Source organism: Leucopleurus acutus, assembly GCF_964270905.1.
Source record: "Leucopleurus acutus genome assembly, chromosome: 2".
Taxonomy (NCBI): Eukaryota; Metazoa; Chordata; class Mammalia; order Artiodactyla; family Delphinidae; genus Leucopleurus; species Leucopleurus acutus.
This window is the reverse complement of record NC_139143.1, coordinates 157,629,434-157,650,156: the sequence shown is the minus strand read 5'-3', so window position 1 is coordinate 157,650,156 and position 20,723 is coordinate 157,629,434. Positions and strand designations below refer to the sequence as shown.

At 54.5% G+C, this 20,723-nt stretch overlaps 1 protein-coding gene across 2 annotated transcripts; it reads left to right on the top strand.

Annotated features, from left to right (window-relative positions):
- Window positions 1–174: 174 nt before the first annotated feature.
- On the top strand, window positions 175–19,898 carry IPO13 (importin 13; the record flags this gene model as incomplete). Of its 2 annotated transcripts, XM_082865640.1 has the most annotated exons (20): window positions 175–868; window positions 2,645–3,381; window positions 8,566–8,706; window positions 8,797–8,938; window positions 9,031–9,197; window positions 9,402–9,522; window positions 9,609–9,756; window positions 10,197–10,378; window positions 10,464–10,490; window positions 10,663–10,797; window positions 10,973–11,116; window positions 12,443–12,523; window positions 13,068–13,205; window positions 13,397–13,493; window positions 16,415–16,467; window positions 18,719–18,785; window positions 18,874–18,932; window positions 19,085–19,174; window positions 19,467–19,648; window positions 19,738–19,898. In XM_082865640.1, exons 1-20 carry the CDS (start codon window positions 785–787, stop codon window positions 19,832–19,834), a joined length of 2,892 nt encoding a protein of 963 aa, XP_082721766.1. In that variant the 5' UTR covers window positions 175–784. The 2 variants fall into 2 exon arrangements, with proteins under 2 accessions (XP_082721766.1, XP_082721767.1); XM_082865641.1 differs by lacking the exon at window positions 19,738–19,898 and having other exon boundaries at window positions 19,547–19,615.
- Between the last annotated feature and the right edge of the window lie 825 nt (window positions 19,899–20,723).

Genomic DNA, 20,723 nt, shown 5'->3' with positions numbered 1-20,723 from the left:
CGTGCTCGGCTGTGCCGTGCCGAGTCGGGCCAGGGCAGGAGCGGGTTGGGGGGTACGGCCTCTGAGTCGGCGGTGCCGGGGACAGGCGCTCGGGGCATCCCGCGCCTCTCTGAGGTCCCCGCCCCGTCCCGGCCGGGCCAACTCGCCTGTCAGTCAGTGGGGCGGAGGCAGCGACGGTAGAGGGGCCGGAGCCGGGCACGGAGAAGAGCGCGGGCCAGGCCGAGCGGTGGGGACCTGCCCCTTAACTCCACGGACTCTTCGCCCCAGACTTGCGAAGCTGTACCCCCTGCGCTTCGTTGGACGCCTCCGTAACCCGCGAAGGGCTCTCTTCCCCCGTAGCCTCCCACCCCCGTGACCTCTTCCTAGGACCCGAGAGCTCACTCAGAAGAGGGTGTTGTGGGTACAGGCCATCGACCCTGTGACCCCTCACGGGCCAGGGCCTTGGTTTCCCTCAGGCCTCCCTCCCCTATGACTCCCTCCTCATAGCTTCTGGGGACAGAGCCCTGACCTACCACCAGGACCCCTGCCTGCGAACTCCTCACTGACGGCTTCCTCCTAGGAGTCCCCCTCAGTGGGTCTCCTCCTAAGAGCATCCCTTTTGGCCTCTGGCAAGCCCCCCCGCCAACCGAGGTGGGGAGGCCTCGGCAGCCATGCTCGCCCTGGGCCCCCTGTCACCCCACCACCCCCTGGGCACCGAAGCCGGAGTCTAGCAGGGGGCCAGCAGCCAAGAGGCTGGGGCAGGAGACAGGTCACGGTCCACCTCCCTGCTGGGGAGGGAGCAAAGATGGAGCGGCGGGAGGAGCAGCCGGGGGCTGCAGGGGCTGGAGCAGCACCAGCCTTGGACTTCACTGTGGAGAACGTGGAGAAGGTATGAGGGCCCTGGGGTGGGCACTCCAGTGACAGAGCAGAAGTTCTGGGGACTGACACTAATGCCAGAGCCCAGGCTTGGGCTGGGTGCCCGTTGGGATGGTGCCTCCAGAGCACCTGGCATTTGCTGTCTCTCCGGGCAGGCAGGACAGCAATGTAATGGTGTCTTAATAGGCTATTTGGGGCTTTCCTTAGACATGGGTCCTCTGTGGATATTCTGGGGTCTTGGGGTGGTCCTTCCAGGGTGCTGACGGTTTAGACTTCCAGCCAGACTGGCTGTTCTCCAGCTCCATGGAAACGGCATGAGCAGTGCAGTAAGAAACCAAGGACCCGGGAGACCTGCAGCTCAGTCTCCAGAAACCATAGTGCTATTGAGCCATCCTGGACCTGTTTTGTTGAGCCAGGGGTTCAGAAAATAATCTGAAACTAAAACAATCTGGGTTATGTTTTCACTCTTCCTTGGAGAAGGGTCCTTCCTTTATTGGATGGAGGCCAGACCACTCCTGGGCAGGCAGGAGTAGGGTTGGCCCCCTTTGTTTTGTGCTGGGTCCAAGGAGCCTGGTCCTGCTGGCAGCTTCAGAGTTCTTCCCTACTCACCTGCCCACATGGCTTCCTGCCATGGCACTCCCAGTTTCCCCCACTGCCCAGTCCATCTTTTTTGAACTGCTTCTCTGTTTCTTTTCTGGGTTCTGCCCCCAGAGGCCTGGAATGCGGAAATGAATTTTCCCTGGGATGAATGGGGAGATGGGGCTACCTTGCTGGAAAGCAGAGAATGGTTGCAGATATTCGTTTGTTATTCTTGAGCCCCGTTTACCATACCCAATAGTGAGGATGTGTCTCTCTGCTTCTGTTCTCTGCCTGCCTCCGCATCCCTGAGGGTCCAAACAAGGGACAGTGGCCATAACTGGCTGTCAGGGATACAGAGAGGGCTAAGTCTACTTGGACGGAGCCTGCTTAGGGGGTGAGAGTCCTAGCCTCACTCTTCTACCCCCTGGGGCCGGGCAGTGTTGGCATGGTGGCGTACTGTTCCATGTGCTACCAGGGAGATAAACCACTGTTTTCTTACTGTGTGAAGTCCTTATGGAATTGGGACCCTGGGGATTTGGCTAGTTGAAAGCTCCAGGCTAGGCGTTTGCCAGGGCTGCAGGCCAAGACTTCTCTGGACCAGCTTTTTGGACCCTCTCGTGTGCTCTCTGAGGAGTGTTCTCGCCCTCCTCTCCAGTTTGTCCCTGCCCTAGGGCTGCCTGGCAAAGCCTTAGTCCTGCTCAGATTTCACAATGGCTTTGGTGCCAGCATCTGGAGTGACCTAGGGATGATCCTGGGGGAGCTAAATGGAGCTGTTGGAGTAGATGAGAGCAGCTGTGCCTGGGAGGGTTGGGGGGCCCCTCAGGCTGTTTCATACTCTTCTCAGGTTTAGCTTCTTCCCTGTGGAGCCATTCCTTCCACCTGGGCCTTGCCCTTTACTTCAGGTGCTTCCCCTCTGGGGAACTCAGCCTCCTCTTTTGCTGCTCTCCTGTGGAAATTCATTTTCTGAACCCATAATGTTTTGCTATAAGGAGAAGAAATTATGGTAGAGTATGGGCAAAGTTCAGGCACTCAAGATATCGGCAGGACTCCAGGCCCAGGAAACACTGCAGAGCCCTGAGCTCTCCCTTCCCGCTCAGCCCCCCAGTCAGAAAGAGAGAGCAGTCTTGCAGGACCAGGTCCTGCCCTCTGTTCTGGGCTCTGGCAGGATCCAGGGTAGCCAGCACCTGCTCAGTCCTGTGCTGTCCTGCAGGCGCTGCACCAGCTCTACTACGACCCCAACATTGAGAACAAGAACCTGGCTCAGAAGTGGCTGATGCAGGCCCAGGTCTCCCCACAGGCCTGGCACTTCAGCTGGCAGCTCCTGCAGCCCAACAAGGTGCCTGAGATCCAATACTTTGGGGCCAGTGCCCTGCACATCAAGATCTCTCGCTACTGGAGTGACATCCCCACTGACCAGTATGAGAGTCTAAAGGCACAGCTCTTCACCCAGATCACCCGCTTTGCCAGTGGCTCCAAGATTGTGCTGACTCGGCTGTGCGTGGCACTGGCCTCGCTGGCTCTCAGCATGATGCCTGATGCTTGGCCGTGTGCTGTGGCAGATATGGTACGGCTCTTCCAGGCTGAGGACTCACCAGTGGATGGCCAGGGCCGCTGCCTGGCCCTGCTAGAGCTGCTGACAGTGCTGCCCGAGGAGTTCCAGACCAGCCGCCTGCCCCAGTATCGCAAAAGCCTGGTGCGGGCCAGCCTGGCAGTGGAGTGCGGGGCTGTCTTCCCGCTGCTGGAGCAGCTGCTGCAGCAGCCCAGCTCACCCAGCTGTGTGCGTCAGAAGGTGCTCAAGTGCTTTTCCAGCTGGGTGCAGCTGGAGGTGCCCCTGCAGGACTGTGAGGCGCTCATTCAGGCTGCCTTCGCTGCCCTGCAGGACTCAGAGCTCTTCGACAGCAGCGTGGAGGCCATTGTCAATGCCATCTCGCAGCCTGATGCCCAGAGGTGAGCCAGTCCCCACCTTCCGGAGATGGACAGTCTGCTTGGCCAGCCACGCATCCATCCATCCATTTGTTCAGTAAACACTAATTGAGTGCCTACCACATGCTTGGTCCTATGCTAGCAATAGGTCCAATGCTGGAACCAAACAAGACATGGTCCCTGTCCTTATGGTTCAGAGAGGGAGACAGACATCAGACAACTAACTATGTAATGAATTATTCCATGAAAATATTTGACTCTCCCTTCCCTTTCTCTCAGTCATGCAGTCACAAAGTTCTGGTGTTCTGCTTCTGACTATACTGTGTATCTGTTTTTTCCATTTCCACTACCACCACCCTGGTGTAAGCTGTCCTCACGTCTCTCCCCAGAATACTGAGGGGCTTCCTCACCAGTCCCCTGGTTTTCACACTTATACCCTTCATTGCCCACCCAGCACCCAGAGCAGTCCTTTAAAAATGAGGATCTAATCTTTCCTTTCTGCTCAGAAATCTCCAGTGGGTCCTCACTGCTCTTAGGATAAAGTTCAGAATCCTCAACGTGATTCACAGGGGCACTGCACAACATGGCGTCCCCAGCCTCGTCTCGTACCATGCTCCCTGCTTTCTTCACTCTCACACAATCTCTTCAGTTCTGTGAGTGTCCCAGGCTCCCTGTAGCCTCTGAACCATCACATGTACTTGTCACATCACTGCTGCCTCAGCTGAAACTTCGCTTCCTTAAGGAAGTCCTCATGATTTTTAAGACTCAGTTTGGTCTCTATTATTTTATCTTAGAGCTCCCAGTGTGTTTCCTTCTTAGCCCATAACGCAGTTTCATTATAAATTAATGTATGTCTCCCCATTAGTCTCTCAGCATTGTGAGGACAGTCACTCTGTCATTTTATTTTGTCACACTGTGCCTGGCAGCACTTGGTAGCATTCATTATTTTTTGAACGGATGAAAAGTAGGAGTTGCCTGAGTGGTGAGGGGTGGGGGTGGGGTAGGGAGAGGTTGGAAGGGGAGGGAGTGTTCCAGGCTTCGGGAGCTACAGCAGGTGCAAAGGCCTGTGGTGGGCAGCACCACCATACATTACACTCACCGAAAAAAGGTGAGTGTAATGAGATGCTTCTTCAGCAAGTGTTGCTTGAGCGTCTGTTTATGTGTGGGGCCCTGGGCTGAGCACAGGGAGCCTAAAGATGGGTTGATTTCTGCAAGATAGGAGCTCACAATCTAGTAGACACTTGGGTGGGCAAGTAGAGCCTATGTGATGAACGCTCTAATGGAGGGAGCGGGTGGCTGTCAGAACCCAGAGGAGGCATTTAACCCAGTCTGAGGGTTATTAAGGGCTTCCCAGAGAAGGTGACAATAGAGCTGTGCTTTGAAGGCTGTGTAACAGTTAGCCAGATGGAGGGGATGGATATGGGGAGGACCTTCCAGACAGATGGAAGAGCCCGAGCAAGGGAAGGGTGTGAGAGAGCCTGGTGAGTAGATGTGATTAGACAGCAGAGTATAAGGGCCACTGGTAGGAGATCCAGGCCCAGATCATGCAAGACCTTGCTGGCCAGGCTTAAGATTTTGGTCTTCATCCTGAGGATGATGTAAAGCTATTAAAGGATTGTAAGCAGAGAAAATGGCATGATGGCATTTTTGGTATAAGTTGGATTGGCCAGGGCAAGACTGGAGGACTGACACTTAACATTTCAGAGAAGATGCTTTGGGAATGCTTGGCAGAACCAGAGGGGAAGATACCACTGAAAGAGATGGCCTGGGAAAGTGGTTGATAGTTCTAGCCTTGGCATTAGTCATGTCTGAGTTTGAATCCCAGAGGGCTCGCCTCCTAGATCTGAGACCTTGGGCAAACCACTTTTAAGCCTCAGTTTCTGTCATCAGTGAAATGGGTGTGATCATATTACAGAGTTTAAGTAGGATAATGTGCCCAGGGCCTGCCCCTGGTATTCTGTGGAGAATATTTTGGTATGAGAATTAAATAAGAGAATGTCTTGTGAAAGGTTTAGTTTAGCATGGTTCCTGGATACTCCGTAAACGGCAGTGACTAGTATTTGGTATCATTATTGCATTGGCAGTTAGTACGAGCCCTTTCCCATGGCTTCTCTGGTTTTCCAACTTCAGGTGGGTACCAAGTCCCAGGTCAAGGCCTTTCTTGGCTGGCTGGGCTCAGACAGTTGGTGGCTGAGGGGAATTGGCAGGGCCAGTGCGTGGGTGATGTGGGGTGTCCTTGGATACACCCAGGTTTACCCGGCTAGCCAGTGTCTCGAGGGCTTTGGTAGGTAATTGATGCCTCTTCTCCTCTGAACGAATGAGCGAGCAAGGAGCCAGTGAGGGAACCTATAGCCTCCTGAGCGCCCATTGGCTGCAGCCCCCTTGGTTGCTTAGCAACTCTCCCCATTTTCTCAACTCTGCTCCCAGAGCTCTAATTGCAGGTCTGGGCTGAGCTCTGTGTGAGTGGCAGGCAAGGAGTCCCAGCAGCCCTGCCCCGGCAGCTCGAGCTGACCAACAGGAGCCAGGCCTTTTGAACCCAGGCTCAGCCATGGTGCTTAAAGACATCCGCTCTATCTTCCTCCCCCACACCTAGAAGCCTCAAGGCCTCAGGCCCGTGTCTGCTCACAGGTCTCAGGCACAGGTGCCCAGGTGGTAGGAAATCTATGCAAGAGTTTCCCCCATGGGTGGGCTGCATCCAGCCTGGAGTCAGTGTTGGGCCTTGCTCTGTCTAGTCTGTTTCCTAGCTTTGGCTTGAGAAAGTCACCTTCAGTGGCTTTGACTTCTGGGTCATCCAGCCACCACCTCCCCAGGTGTCCTGACGTCAGCTCCCCTTGGCTGAGCCCGCACTCAGGTTACCCTTTTCCCAGCCCTCCACAGCTGCTGCTGCTTGCCTGGCTCTCTCTCCTTTGAAAAAATTTTTTTTTCCCTGAGATTTGTTTTTAATCCTGGAAAAGCTTTTCACTGGGGGCTGGGGAAGGGAAAGAAGGTGAATTAGACAGGCTCTTGGGGGCTCCCATCAGTTAGAACTTGAGATGTGGGCTGAGATCTCCATAGATCCTTTGGGGAAATTCAGGTTGGGCCTTGAAACAGAAGCAGATCTATAGCTGTGAAAGGAGCTGTCTTAGCCTGGAATCTGTCTCTAATTTGTTCTGTGACCTTGAGTAATACTCTGAGCTCTACTGGGCTCTACTCTTTGATTTATCCTATTATGAGGTATAGATGAGACAAATTAAGAACTTTCATTGAGTACCTACCGTGTACCTGAATTTTGAAGGTGTGAGGGAACCTTGGAATACAGTGGGGATGCTGTGAGGGTAGGGCACTACCTCCTGCCCCTGTCTCAGCTACTGGGGAGTTTGCGGGCCATGGCCTTGGCCCTGCCCCTACTCATTGTGCCGGAGTCTGGTCTGAAGGTGCCCATTGTCTTGTGGTGCAGCCTGTGTCAGGGCCATGAGACTGAAGCTATCCCCGCTGTCTCCAGGCAGCACCCTCTGGAGCTGTCTCTGCGCTGTGGGTACCCTGGTAGGGACGTCTTGTCCCACCAGAACCAGGATGTGGAGAAAGCCAACATCCTGGACTGGTTGCCTCTTGTCCTTCTCATCCTCCACCTAAGGTTATGGGGCTACCTCCGAGCAACCTGCTTGGGGCAAGTCCAGATAGAACTCCTTCTGGACCCTCAGTAACCCCTCCCCTCCATAGATTGCTATGGTGACTCTGTGATTGACAGAAGAGGGATCCCCCCCTGAGAGTATCACTTCTCTGCTTAGTCTCATCTCCACAAAGCAGGTTTCTGGGAATGAAGCTAGCCTCCTCTCAGGCTCCTTTGTATACTCTGCTTCCTCTGCTGCTTCTTTAGGCATCATTGTGCTCTTTTCTCTCATTCAACACTTTCTTCTTGGGCAATTCTCATGTGCTCCCATTGCCGTTTGCTGATGTTTCCAAAATCTATGTCTCTTGCTCAAACCTCTCCATCGGGCTTCAGGTTTTTATCTCCAACTCTCTGGACACTTCTACCTGCCTATCTCACCAGGTACCTCTGATTCAACGTGCCTAACACTGAACTTACCACCTTCTAGCCTCCCATTAAATTTATTACTGTTCCCCTCTACCCGCTCCTCCAGGTCTCAGTAAATACCTCCACCAAGGAGAGTTGTTCTTGACTCTTCCCCATCCTCATATCCCTGTTTTGCCTCTAAGCTCCCTCTGAGTTCATCATCTACTTCTCTCCCTTCCTTATTGCCACCAGAGTCCTTAGGAGTTAGGATTTGGTGGTAGGGGGTGGAGTGGAAGGTGGAGGTTGATGCTCTCAGGATTGTTGCTGCCTTCTAAAGTCTTTAACGGGACTCCTAGCCTGTGTTACCTCTTCTGTCTCCCACCCTCGTTCGGTCTCCCCTGACACTGAGTGTATTAGTTTCCTAGAGTTGCCATAATAAAGTGCCACACACTGGCACACACAACAGAAATTTATTGTCTCACAGTTGTGGAGGCTAGAGGTCTGAAATCAGGGTGTCAGCTCCGTCTGAAACCTGTGGGAGAATCCTTCCTTGCCACCTCCTAGCTTCTGGTGCTTTGCTGGCAATCTTTGGTGTTCCGCTCGGCTTGCAGCTGCATAATTCCAGCCTCTGCCTTTGTCATCATATGTCATTCTCCCTGTACGTCTCTGTCTTCACATGAATGTCTTTTAAGAACACCAGTCATATTGTATTAGGGCCACCCCCTACTCTGTGTTCTAATCTACAATGACCCTATTTCCAAATCAGGTCACATTCTGAGGTACTGGAGGTTAGGGCTTTAACACATCTTTCTGGGGGGGGGACACAATTCAATCCATAACAGTCTGTTCTCTGGTCCCCCAAAATTTATGTCCTTCCCGCATGCAAAACGCATTCACCTCATCCCAACCTCCCCAAAAGTCTTAACCCATTTCAGCATCAACTCTGAGTCTAACTGGAGGACACAAGTCCACCCATAACACTTACCTTCTCGTACTTCCTTCCCAGAATTCTTCTGGAAGTCTCTGACCTAAGGTTCTTCTCAAATTGGGCAGCATCAAACCTGCCGTGTAGGCCCTGACCTCTTTTTCACTTTGGGTTTGATGTGGGAAGGAAGGGGGGCTTTGATGGATGACAGGGAAATTGTGCCTTTCTCTTAAAGCTGGTGGGGGATGGGCAGACAGCTATGATGGGTCTCCTCACCTTATGCCTCCAGGTATGTGAACACACTCCTGAAACTCATCCCACTGGTACTGGGACTGCAGGATCAACTGCGACAGGCAGTGCAGAATGGGGACATGGAAACCTCCCACGGCATCTGTCGCATTGCTGTGGCCCTGGGCGAGAACCACTCCCGGTGAGGAGAGGGGCAGCTGGGGGTGAGATAGTAGGGCCCTCTAAGAAGTGGGGGAGGCGGAATGACCTCCCTATGTCTCCTCCCTCCCAGGGCCTTGCTGGACCAAGTGGAGCACTGGCAGAGCTTTCTGGCCCTTGTCAACATGATCATGTTCTGCACGGGCATCCCTGGCCACTTCCCTGTCAATGAGACCACCAGCTCCCTGACCCTCACCTTCTGGTACACGCTGCAGGTGTGTCATGTGACCTTCAGTAGGACTGGGCCATGATGGAAGAAGGTGGATCAGGGGCTTCTCTGGCTAACTCTCCTCCCTGGCTCTCTCAGGATGACATTCTGTCCTTTGAGGCAGAGAAGCAGGCTGTGTACCAGCAGGTATACCGGCCGGTCTACTTCCAGCTGGTAGATGTGCTTCTGCACAAGGCCCAGTTCCCTTCTGATGAAGAATATGGATTCTGGTCCTCAGATGAGAAGGAGCAGTTCCGAATTTACAGGTGATGGTAGCAGGCCAATCCTAGCTCTAAAGGGAGTCCTGAAATAATGAAGGCAATGAGGGGAGGGGCCCAAGGCCAGGCTCCCTGAATCCTGGGCCTCCTTTCTCTATAGGCACTTTGGCAGGGCTCTGAGGGAACTGGGGTGGGCGCCTGGGCTTGGGGGAAGCAGCCAGGTGGTGTATAAGGCCTTTATCTGCTTCTCAGGGTGGACATCTCAGATACACTCATGTATGTCTATGAGATGCTGGGGGCCGAGCTGCTCAGCAACCTCTATGACAAGCTGGGCCGTTTGCTTACCAGCTCAGAGGAGCCCTACTCCTGGCAGGTACCTCCCCCGCCTGATTCCCTCAGCCCTCTCAGACCTGTCGCACCCTCCTCCTGAGCCAAGCCAGTGGCATCCTCTTTTCCCAGCACACAGAGGCCCTGCTCTATGGCTTCCAGTCCATCGCGGAGACCATCGATGTCAACTATTCTGATGTGGTGCCCGGGCTCATTGGCCTCATCCCACGGATCAGCATCAGTAATGTGCAGCTGGCGGACACTGTCATGTTCACCATTGGTGAGACCTGGCACACACCCATGAGCACATTCCCAGAGCCAAGGCACACATCCCCAGCCACAGCCAGCTTGCTGGGTCCTATCCAAAGTGGGAGACATACATGCCCACACACACAATCAGAACTGTAGCCAACTGACTGTCCTGGCATGTCTAGGGGTCCTTTCTACAGTGCACTGAGCTGCAGTTCAGTGAGGGTAGTTCACTGTCACTGAAATAGCAGCACTGGGCCTCTACTGCATAACTCCTTCCTGCTTCTCAGGTGTAAGGCTCATGTTTGAGCATGTGCGTGCGTGTTTGCCCATTCAGTCCTCTGAATGAGCAGCGCTCCATACAGGGCCTGCAACTCCACCCTGCCAGGAGCTCTGCCTGCCTCACAGGGACATGGTACACAGCCAGCCTGGCCTGCCTCAGATGTCTTGCCTTCTCCCTTCTTCCCCCAGGAGCTCTGTCTGAATGGCTGGCTGACCACCCCGTCATGATCAACAGCGTTCTACCCTTAGTACTGCATGCCCTAGGCAATCCCGAGCTCTCTATCTCTTCTGTGTCCACCCTCAAGAAGATCTGCCGAGAATGCAAGTATGACCTGCCGCCCTATGCTGCCAACATCGTGGCTGTCTCCCAGGTACGCGGGGGCCCTGGGTGTGTAGCTGGGCCTCAGGGCACACTCTGCCCTGTGCTGACACCATATTCCTTCTTTTTTTCCCCAGGATGTGCTGATGAAACAGATCCATAAGGTGAGTTCAAAAGTTTCTAAGGGGCTCCTTGGGGTATTGTGGGGAGCTGTAGAAATCCCATCTTCTGCCTTTGCGCCTTATTCTCTGTTCTCAGAACCTTCCCCAAGAGGTTCATTCTTCCCACCCACAACCAGGTGTGTCTGGGACTGACCCTCGATGTTCTGCCCCACAGACGAGCCAGTGCATGTGGCTGATGCAGGCACTGGGCTTCCTGCTGTCGGCCCTGCAAGTGGAGGAGATCCTTAAAAACCTGCACTCGCTCATCTCACCATATATCCAGCAGCTGGAGAAGCTGGCGGAGGAGATAGTGAGTGAGCTGGTGTGCGCGCGCGCGCGTGTGCGAGTGTGTGCGTGTGTGTGGCTGGGGAGCAGCAGTGGGACTATGGGACTTCCCTTCGTGTTGGCTGTGACTGCTGAGGGGTGGGGCTTGAGCTGGCAGTCAGGGCTGGGAGACCCAGAGCTTGGTTCCCTTCTCCCTGTAGCCTAATCCCTCCAACAAGCTGGCCATTGTCCACATCTTGGGGCTTCTCTCCAACCTCTTCACCACGCTGGACGTCAGTCATCATGAAGATGATCATGAAGGCTCTGAGCTCCGGAAGCTGCCAGTGCCGCAGGGACCCAACCCTGTGGGTGATGTTGTCATTGCTATTGCCCCCCCCAACCCTGTGGTAATGTCATAGTCACCCCTGAACTCTACGGGTGATATTGTCATTGTGTCCCTGGCCCCATGGGGCATGATGCATTTGGTCCTCTGACCCTGTGAATGACCCTACCATTGCCCCTTACTCTGTAGGGAGTGATGTCATTGTCTCAGTCCTGTGGGTGATGTTGTCTTTGTCCTCCCCACCTGGAGTGGTGGTATAGTGTTTCCTTCTCCCCATGGGGGACACCGACATTATCCTACAACCCCAAAGTGATGTAATTTTGGACCCTTGTTTAACCTCCAACTCTGTGAGGCCTTCTACTTCAGCATTCGCTGTCCCCTACGGGCACTCCACATGTAATAGTTCTTGCCTTTGAGTTGCTCCTAGTCTAGAAGAAATACATGTAAACAGATTGTCACAGAGCAGTGTGATAAGTACCGCAATAGGCTCGGGCACAAAAGGGGTTGGGATGACCACTTACAAGCTGTTTGGTCTGGGGCAAGCCTCAGCTTCCCATTCAAAACTATGAACATCAAGATATCTGGTGCTAAAAAAAAAAAAAAAAAGATATCTGGTGCTCATCTCATAGAACTGTGCTGAACAGCCGGGGTGGTCTTGATTGAAAGTACTTTGCATACCATAAAGCTCTGTACAGATGTGAGGGACTGCCTTGGTCATTGTTCCAAGTAGCCCCTCCAGGGTTTCTCCTGGAGAAAAGGAAGCCACAGTATCCTGGTCTCTGTACTCAACTCCCCACCCCAGTTTCAGTTACCCTTTTGGCTCCAGACCAAACGGAGGACACTGTCCTCCCACAGAGCCCCTTCTCCTATGGTAGTCATCGTCCTGCCTTCCCTCACCTCCCAGGACCTCAGGCTGCTCTCTGCTCCACCATAAGTTGCCCGTATCTACGCATCCCCTGGGGCTCTCTACCCTAAGCCTATCTGGGTGAGACAGCATCTCTGCTTCTTCAGGGGCTAGCCCATAAGCGTTTGGCACTAAAATACTTCTACTGAGCAGAAGTAGATAAGGAGTGACTTTTTTAAAAGGTTATCTTTTGAAGCACTTGTAAGATGCCTGCTTTGCAGTTTGAGGCTTCCTCTAAGGTGATCCCCAGAATTCAGGGTATCCTCTTTCATTCATGGGGATTCAGCAAAGCATTCCTGCCCCCAGGGTCCCTTGCACTGAGTCCTCAATGGGCAGTCTGGGGCAATAGATTCGAACTCCTGGCCTACTGCCAGCTACTGAGTAGTCCTTCTTGGGTGGGTGAGAGAGGTAGTGGGGGCACCTCACTTCTTCCTTTGTCTTCAGGTGGTGGTGGTACTGCAGCAGGTCTTCCAGCTTATCCAGAAGGTGCTGAGCAAATGGCTAAATGATGCCCAGGTGGTGGAGGTGAGTCCTGACCCTTGCCATCAGCCCCTGTGGTGACTTTGCTCAGAGGTGGAGCAGGAAGAAGGTGTTGCCGCCCCACCTCGGCTTGAGATGACCTGGAGGAAGTAAAGGAGATGAATCCTGCCCCGTAGACACAGGGATTCTCTGGGGAAGACATTCAGAGCTTCCCAGCATCACAAGAAGTGCTCCACCCCAGGACTGTGATGCTGGGGCTGAGTGACAGGGATCCATTTTAGCATCAGACACCTGCTTTTGTTCTGTTCATTTCAGAAGTTTCTCACCACTGTTGCTCCCTGAAAGGCAATGGTGAGGATGTAAGTAGCAAGAGTTAAGTTACAAATTTCCATCCTCAGCCCCTCTGAGAAGGGCCTTTTAGCCTCCTGCCTTCCAGGGTGAGGGTCAGACTTGCCTACCTTCCTTGGTTCGCAGAGCCAGGCAGGGCTTGTAGGTAAGGGCCCATTTTTAGGCCTCCTCTGTGCAGGGCCTCAGTTCTGCTCCAGCCAATGGTGACCTGCTGACCAGGGCCCCTTTGCTTTCTTCCCAGGCGGTGTGCGCTATCTTCGAGAAGTCAGTTAAGACGCTGCTGGACGACTTTGCCCCCATGGTGCCACAGCTGTGTGAGATGCTGGGTCGGATGTACAGCACCATCCCTCAGGCCTCCGCTCTTGACCTCACTCGACAGGTGGGCCTTCTGGTGGATGCAGCAGTGTTTGGGATGTCATCCCAGGCAGAGATCTGACGCAGGGGTTGGGCGGGTGGGTGGAGTGGGGTGGATGGCTTCTCTGGCAGGGGTTCTCACCTGCATCCCAGGGATGTTGGCCTGTCCTGGTGGGCCAGGGCCTCAGTTGACCGGCATTCCCTGCTTTATTGTAGCTGGTCCACATCTTTGCTCATGAGCCTGCCCACTTTCCCCCAATCGAGGCCCTCTTCCTGCTCGTCACCTCCGTCACACTCACCCTCTTCCAGCAAGGTAGGTCCTGACCAGGGTCTCTGCTGCTGCCGCCACTGCCACTGCCTCTGCTTCCCCAACTGGGGAGCCAAAGCTGCCCACTCTGTTCTCCTCTCTCCCCTGAGTTGCACCTGGGACTTGATGGGAAACTAACGGGATCAAGCACAGCACAATTGTCACCTTACAGATAGTGGACAAGAGAGTGAATGATGTCTTCTACTGGCCTGCTGGACTCAGGGCCAGTCTGGATGTGGGGGAAGATGGGGCTGGAAGCTCTGAGGGACTTGGGGCACCAGGCTGACTCCATTTCCTTTGGGATAGAATGAAAAGTGGAGAGAGCGTGGCTTCGAAGTCAGATAGACCTAGATTCTAAGCTCATCACCACCAACTAGTTGTGTGACCTTGGGCAAGTCACTTACCTTTTCAGAGCCTTCATTCCCATATCTGTGAAATGGAGATTTTCAGATACTCGATAGGATTGTTACAGGTATTAAAGTAGCATCTTTTGGGCCCCTGGCTTGGGGTTTTTGCACACGATGTACTCAGTGATTGCTGGTTCCTTTCCCTACATTGAGACTTATTCCTTTCTAGGCCAAAATCCTTTGGTTGTGGTCCCAGTGCCCCATTCACTGCGGCCCTCTGCCTGAGAGAAGTTGGGAGCAGGGGGCTCCAGGCTTCCCCTGCTGCCTAACCCAGGCTTCTCACTCAGAAAGGAAACAGTGTTGTTCCTCCAGCCTCCTGAGTTTTGCCTGGATTTGTGGTCACAGGTTTGAGGCTCACCAGGAGTCTCAGCTGGAGCTAGAGCACTCTCTGCTTCTGTCCTCGGTGTCTGGTCCCATGATGCTGGCCTCTTCTCTGGTGGGCCATGGGTAGTTTCCAAAGTGGGGAGAAACCTGAGCCAGAAACCCGGATGTGGTCATCCTCAGCGCCACCTCTCCCCCTCCTCGTATCCAGCTGGGGACAGGTCGTGGTGGTCCTTCAGCCTGCCCACTTCTCCCCACCCTCTATGGCCACTGCTCCAGTGTACGGTGCCATCTGGATCAGCTCAGCTATCTTCTAACTGGTTTCCCTGACATCTGCCCTTCTCCAATTCATTCTGCACCATGCAGCTGTAATATTTTTTATAAGACACAAATCTGAGCATTTTCCCTCCCTGGCTTAAAGCCCTTCTGTTGCTCCCCATCACTGTGGGGTCATCGTCCCACTGCCCTCCACATGATATAGCTCCTGCCTACTTCTCAACGTCCATTCCTGAATGGCTCCAGCAGTTCAGCCATCCTGATTTTTCCTCACTGTGTCCCGTTTGATCCCTATGCCTTGCTCCTCTGCCTGGATTGCCCTGTGCCCTTTACTGGGTGAGCTCTCGCCCCTCCCTGCCTTACCCATGCATCAGTCCTCAGAAGCTCCTCTGAGGCAGAGCTGGGTGCTTCTGACCTTGTGCCAAAACTGCATCGTGCATGCACTGCTGATACAGCACTGATCACACTCAGTAAGCAGCTCCCATGTCTGTCTCTCTCCCTGGACTAAGCTCCTCAAGGGCAGGCTTGGCTCTCTTTCCCTCTGCGTCCGTCAGAACAAGGCCAGCATAGAGTAGGCACCAGACGCTGTTGAAGAAAGGAGGACAAGGACTCCTTGCCCTTGGAGCCTTTCTTCCTCACTGTCCGGCCCACCTCTAGCAGGGTGGCTGCTGAATGCCAGACCTGCCGTCTGCAGGGCGACCCAGGCATGGGGCACACCAGGCTTCGTTTTCCAAGACTTGAGTAACTTGGGGCGCAGATGTGGAAGGGACGTGCTTTATCAGTGGCTCCTCACAGCCCGAAGGAAGCAGGGGAGAGATTATTATCAACTTGACAGTCGGGGAAACCGAGCGTCTGTGGCTTGCGCAAGATCACACAGCTGCTTAGTGGTGTCTCAGGCAGGGGTTCCCGCAGCACCTCCTCCTGAGAGTGGAGCGGCGGGCAGGACCTCCAGGCGCACGCCTCGTCCGTGCCACAGGTGTCCTCAGAACTGGAAGCAGAGTAGTGTCCAACATCCTGTCTGTTGGGCTTGTTGGTTGTCTTACAGGACAGGATGGTCCCCTCACCTGCTATGCTGTCCCAGCCTTGCCGTACTTTCCTCGGGCTCTGCCCTCCCACCACACCGTGGGGTGACTGGTTTCCCTCTTTCCTCGTGCGTCCAGATGGTGGGAGCTGGTGGTCAGCCCTGAGCCTGGCTCTCTGCTGGGTCTGTGTCCATGTGGAGGGGCTTTGTGGGTGGGGTTCTCATTTTTGGCCTCATGATGCAGTTCCCTCCCCTAGGCCTTGCAGTGGCTTGCCTGGCCATCCCCACAGCATATGGGGCACTGCAGTACCCAAGAAGGAGTCTTCTGGTTTAAGAGAACCCAACAGATTCCTTTCTTTGGCTAAACCAAGAGCCCTAAGGCCATGGAAGGCAGGGGGCGCCTGCTCAGACCATGATACACGGCCCTTTCCAGGGCCTTCAGCCAGGCCTCCAAAGGCAGTACCAAGGACCGACCTCCCACCAGCCCTGCCCTCCTCTTTGATGGCTAGTGATGGGGAGGTATGTGCTAGGAAGCAGTGTAGGGCCACTGCAGCGTGCCAGAGGCCACAGCAAGAGTCTGGGGGCTGTTTGTCCAGCTACATGGTGGCCAGCGTTGCTCGAGCATCGCAGGGTCACTTGGGGACTGACCTGAGGAGGAGCGGGGAGTAGGTGGAAGGCCCCTCGGGAGGGAGCTGGGGCAGACCGTCCTTCACTTTGCCGTCTCTTTCTGTTGGGCTTCTCCCAGTTCATGGTTTTTGTATGTTTTGTTTCTTTATCTTGCTTCCTGCTGCTCATGTGCCCCCACGCTGTCTCCCTGCAGGCTCTCAGTCCCACATAACTATATGAGGTTGAGTTGCTGTTTGTATAATTTTTTCTTAAGTTCCATCTTTATTATATTTTAGGGCCCAGGGATCATCCTGATATTGTTGATTCATTTATGCAACTCCTGGCACAGGTGTGTTTTAGTTTTATTCATTCACGTTCTGTTCTCTCTCTTTCTCTTTCTCTTATGTTGAAATTCAATTTAAGCCTATTTTTAGCTTTCTGTTGACAAATTTTTTTTTTCTGTTCAGTTGAATAGAGTTTCTTCATCTGTTTCCGTGGAAGTTGACAACCCAACATCCTCCTTTAGTGCCCCTTTGCCTCAACTAGCTCAGTCCTCCACAGAGACCAGGGAGAGGCTGATCCCGAAGGGAGGGAGCTGGGCTGGCCTGGCGGGTGGGGAAGGGAGGGGGTGGTAACTGTGCCCAGCAGCTCCTGTGGGGCTGGGGTGGCCCAGGAGTTCAGGGGCAGGACCGGAGTTGAAGGGCCTGGGGTTCATTGTCCCCGTGCTCCTGCCGGGAACTGCCTGCCTCAGTGCCCCCAGCCTGCTCTCAAGAGGTAGGCTGGGAGGAGCTCCAAGGGAGGGGCCGAGCTGAATGTGCTGCGGTGGAGCCCAGAGCTTGGCTGTCGCTGGGCTGTCAGATCCTGCTGCTGCTGGGAGGTGGGGTGCTGGCTTCATTGTGAGATGTGTCTGGTGTGTAAGTGTGTCAGACCTTACTTGGATGTTTTGAGTTTGGTTTGGGAAGGGAGCAGAAATCACGTGGCTGCCGTAAGTAGTACGTGTATTGCGTTGAGTGTCGGGATAAATGTGTAGTTGAAGTGTGGTACTGGGCATTGTTGCGTGTTGTGTGTTGATGTGCGTTAGGCATTGATGGAGTTTGAATATTGATGCGTGTTGGAGGCGTGTGTGTTGGGCTGTGGGAGTGCGTGTTATGGAGGGTTAGGCGTAAGTACGGTAGTGGTGTGTCTGTATTAGGGGTTGTATGTTTGAGAAGATATATGTGTCGGGCTGTGGGAATGTGGGGTTAGTATGATGGGGGGTTCTATGTGTCAGAAGTTCCTGTGAGTTGGGGGTTCCCATGGGTTGTGGTAAATGATGTGTTTCTTTGCTTAATCACTGCACAAATATATCTTGAGTGTTTAATACGTGCTTGGTGGTCTGCTAGGTGCTGAGAATATAACGGTGAGCAAAAGCAGCCACAGTTCTTACTCTCTTAGAACTTACAGTCTAGTGGACGGGGCACAGGAGGAGTGGGATGGGCGGTGTGTCCTGGGCCTGGGTGGACATGTGTGAGGGTATCCATGAGGGTGCATCTTTGGGGTGAGGGCGTTTGAGTATGTATTTGTGCCTGTGCGTGGGGAGAGTGCACGTGCTGGGAAACCGGGTGGAACAAGGGTGTGGGCGTGTGGACATGGTTTGGGGACGTGGGGGGGGTGGGATGTGAATATGTAGTGAGGGTGTGTAGCAGATGTGGGAGAGTGGTGTGTACAAGGGATGTGATAGAGGTGTGTGATAGAGGGTCAGTAGGGCGTTTCAAGTGAGGGTGCATGTGGGGCTGTGTGCACAAGAGTAAACATGGGGGAGTGGAAGGTATGTGAGGACTGAAGGGTTAGGGGTCGATGTGGTACGCATTGGGGGGCTACTGGGGAACAGCAGTGCTTGATGACTGTGGGAGCTGTGCAGAGCATCTTCTGTGACCTGAGGATGTACCAGTCATGCCCTGGTACCACTTGGGGTGGGCTCTCAGCCCCTATACTCTGTCCACTCCCCCTGACATGGCAGCCCTGGCTCCTGGGCTGGGTATAGAGGAGAAGGGCCTGGACACAGGGTATCCTGGGTGAAAGGTGGGGCTGTGGCTCCCAGGCTCCTGCCCTGCTTTTCCTCTTCCTAAGCTGGAGAGTGTCTGAGGAATGCAGGCGGGACGTAGGAGGGGGGCTCTTAGACTGGGCTCCATGTCCAGCTGCCATCTCTTCTTCCTGCTGCCCTGTTAACAAATCCAGGGGGCCTCAACTGCCTCTGTGAATCAGAGTGAAGTCACTGCTGGCAACCTGGAGCCTGCAGGAGGTCTGGCCCTGATGGTGGGAGGTGGGGAGTGAGGTGTTTGATTAGGGGTGACTTGGGGCCCAAACTTTTGCATTATGACTCCCAACCTCTCTCATATACCTGTGCGTTCATGTACACATACATGTACATAGCGTCCCTTGGCTGCTCCCCTCCTGACCTACTGAGCTCTGGAGTGGTCTGGGTCCCCCAGAGACGGCTGGGGGGCTGGTGTTGACAGCCTCTACTTGTGGTGTGTGAACTTGGGGTCTGGGTGGCAGGTGAGTGGGGGGATGGTTCTTGGAGTTGGCTGGGCTGGGCTTACCAGCTCCACCTCCTGCAGGCTCTGAAGCGGAAGCCAGATTTGTTCCTGTGTGAACGATTGGATGTCAAAGCTGTGTTCCAGTGTGGTAAGTGGGGCCAGGTGGACAGGTGGGCCTGGGGCCCCTTCTGGAGGATCCTTGACACCCATCTGATCTGCCTCTGCCTCTCCCACAGCTGTGCTGGCCCTCAAGTTCCCCGAAGCACCTACTGTCAAGGCCTCCTGTGGCTTCTTTGTGAGTCCCGTGCTGACCCCTAACTCCCCACCACCCCTATGCCTAGCACACCCTGCCCAGGACTCTAGAGGGTAGGGGTGTGGTGTACAGGTCTTGTCTCCAGGGGGACAGGAGAAAGAGCTGGGGCTGACGGGCCTCTCCATCCTCTGTAGACAGAGCTGCTGCCTCGGTGTGGGGAAGTAGAACCTGTGGGAAAGGTGGTACAGGAGGATGGCCGTATGCTGCTCATAGCAGTGCTGGAGGTGAGATGGAGCCAGGTGTGGGGGGTTTGATGGGGGTTGGGTGGCCCTCACTGTTGGGGCAGCTGCCTTCCTGGGGAGCTTGAGCCTTGGTTCCCTAAGCTCTTGTTTCTCTGTCAAGTCAGTGGCTGGAAGTTGTTGGGTTTCTGTGAGGATCAGCTGGCTCTTGAAAAGCAGCGCTCACCTGTCATATGCACTTTGGCTGAGGAACTGTCCGGGAGTGGGTGGGTGTGGCTAGGCACCCTTGCTGCAGAAGGGGCAAGGCCCTGGTGTGCTGAGAACCCGTCTCCCTCAGGCCATTGGGGGCCAGGCCTCCCGCAGCCTCATGGACTGCTTTGCCGACATCCTATTTGCTCTGAACAAACACTGCTTCAGCCTCCTGAGCGTGTGGATCAAGGAGGCACTTCAGTCACCTGGTTTTCCCTCTGCCCGCCTCAGCCCTGAACAGAAGGACACCTTCAGCCAACAGATCCTTCGGTGAGCAGAGCTGGCCGGGCCTGGGCTCGGGTCGGGGGCAGAGGAGGCGTGGTGGATGCTGCTAACTTGCTCTCCCTTCTCTTCTTCAGCGAGCGAGTAAACAAGAGGCGGGTGAAGGAGATGGTGAAAGAGTTCACACTGCTGTGCCGGGGGCTACATGGCACAGATTACACAGCTGACTACTGAGGGGCGCCCCCGTCCCACCCACACCTCCTCCTCACCCCTTCCTATCCCCAAAGAGTAAACTTGAACCTTCACTGCACTGCTGTCTCTGCTTCCTTTCCACTGCCACCACCGCCTAACTGGGCGACCTCAGAAGACCTGGGGGAAGGATGGGAGGATGCTTGGACCCAGGCCTTGGTAGGGTGTGGTGGGGCCAACCTCTCGCTCCTGGGGTGGAAGGGGCACTGCTATAGCCAAGCCGCCTAGGCTGGAGCCATTCCAGATACTGCGGATGCGGGGTAGGTGGGGACTGCGGTAGTGTCAGCAACCCCCCCCCATTAAATTAGTCCCAACGTTTATGCATGCATACATTTACTTAATCAACAGTGCTGAGTACTAGGCCCCTAATTCTGCCATGCCTTGTTCTGTCTGAACAAAAGCTGATCTAGTCCATAGCTACCATGCTAACTAAGCTGGGAGAATGGGACCAATGAGGAAGGCTGCATGAAGGAAGTTTCATTTCTGAAGGGAACGGGAGGCTTCCTAGGTAGAGGACTTGAGGCCTTGGGCTGGCAGTGAGGTGAGGCTGGGCTCATTTGGGAGGGAAGAAATGGAGAGTGGCTTTGAATTCCAGGGTGTGTTTCTTGTGTGGGGTTATTGAGGCACCCAGACTTGCACTTGGTTGAGAAGAGGTATAGAAAGCGGGGCTGAGTATGTGGGGGAGGAGATATGGTGGACCCCAGAGGAAGAGGAAGGCAGGCCCTAGTGTTGTCTGCAAACCCATAGCTCCCCAACTCTGTGGTACCTGACCAGCACGTGATGGTCAGGGTTTGGTCAGGACCAAGGACAGCTCCCGGCCTGCTGTTGCTCTCCTCCCTTAGCAGGGTTCCCTCCCTTTCTGTCTCAGCCATAG